The 1,249-nt window shown below is 31.2% G+C and overlaps 1 protein-coding gene across 1 annotated transcript in view; it reads right to left on the bottom strand.

Moving 5' to 3' along the window:
* Positions 1-420: 420 nt before the first annotated feature.
* LOC105620858 overlaps positions 421-1,249 on the bottom strand; it is a 3,453-nt gene continuing 2,624 nt past the window's right edge. Inside the window, exon 7 of the mRNA XM_012202333.1 lies at positions 421-1,149. Coding sequence (XP_012057723.1) covers positions 421-1,149 — 729 coding nt within the window. The remainder of the gene's footprint in view (positions 1,150-1,249) is intronic.

The following is a 1,249-nucleotide window of genomic DNA, read 5'->3' as shown; positions in this document are numbered from 1 at the left end:
TATATTATATATATATATATATATATATATATATATATATATATATAAACATAACTTTATAATAATTTTTTATAAAGCAGGAAAACTGCCTTAATTAGTGTATCTAAAAATATGGAATTTTATTTTAAGCGCAACTGCACTTTATAATAGCACTTATGCACAAAAATGTATGAAAGTAATGTAAAAATATGAAATATCTAAAATCATTCCATTTTCCTTCTGACATTTTTGTTATTCAAGTTGCCTTAAATAAATAGCTCTGTCCAATTATGTGAAACTCTCTGCATAAAGTCGTACTGATAAACTTAAATTAATTGGCAACTCTCCTTAGTCTTAGTATACAACATACAGAGAAATCTATTTAAACTTAACGATATATTAATATTAATAATTAATAATTAAATAATTTGTATGGATAGCTTAAAATGATGTCTCTTGAAAGCTATCTTTCAAGCTTTTTGTTGGCTTTAATGTCGACTCGTCGCGCAGTTTATGTTTGCACTCTTCGCTTCTTGTACTCTTGACCACACTTTCTCTCGCGGATTTTTTAGAATCATTTCGTTGTAAGCTGGTCCCTCGTTTTCTCGGAGAAGACAATTCCTCTGTTTTCTCAGTGGAATTATTTGCACTATTCGTGCTGCCAGACGCAATGCCGGAAGTATCAGATTCTGGTTGATTACCGTCCAAGCAACACAATAAACTATCAGACAAAGTATCGTCATTTAATATATTCAAATCGGATTCCGATTGCTCAAAGTCTCCTGTCCGTGATGTAAAACTGAGATCGACAGGACTGGCGGTTAATACACTTCTTGACAATAGATATTCCCTGAATGTGCTCGTTATGGACATTGAACTTTGTTGCATACAGGTGCAACAGTTTGCAACAGATTGTATACAGCTATGTTTCTCGAGCGTGTCTAATTTATTTTCTTTATTCTCGACATCTTTTGTATAAGCTAACGCATTATCTGTACTGCTGTATGTTTGAGATTCCTCTAAAATGGAAGCACAATTATTTATTGTACTAACCATATCTAGATTGGGTCCACGTAAATCGCAATTATTGCTGCCAGTGACGAGATTGCATAAATTTGAAGTTGAAACAATCATTACAGGCTTCCTGGAGCGCGGAGTCATCATAGTTTCCTATTACAAATTAAAAAAATTGATGTATTTTTAGATTTATGTTATATTACAATTTTAATTTGACATTACTTCAATATTTTAGTATTTTTAAATTATATAT

This window comes from Atta cephalotes (assembly GCF_000143395.1).
Source record: "Atta cephalotes unplaced genomic scaffold scaffold00030, whole genome shotgun sequence".
Classification (NCBI taxonomy): domain Eukaryota; kingdom Metazoa; phylum Arthropoda; class Insecta; order Hymenoptera; family Formicidae; genus Atta; species Atta cephalotes.
Note: the sequence above shows the minus strand (reverse complement) of the source record. Positions and strands in the feature narration are given on the sequence as shown.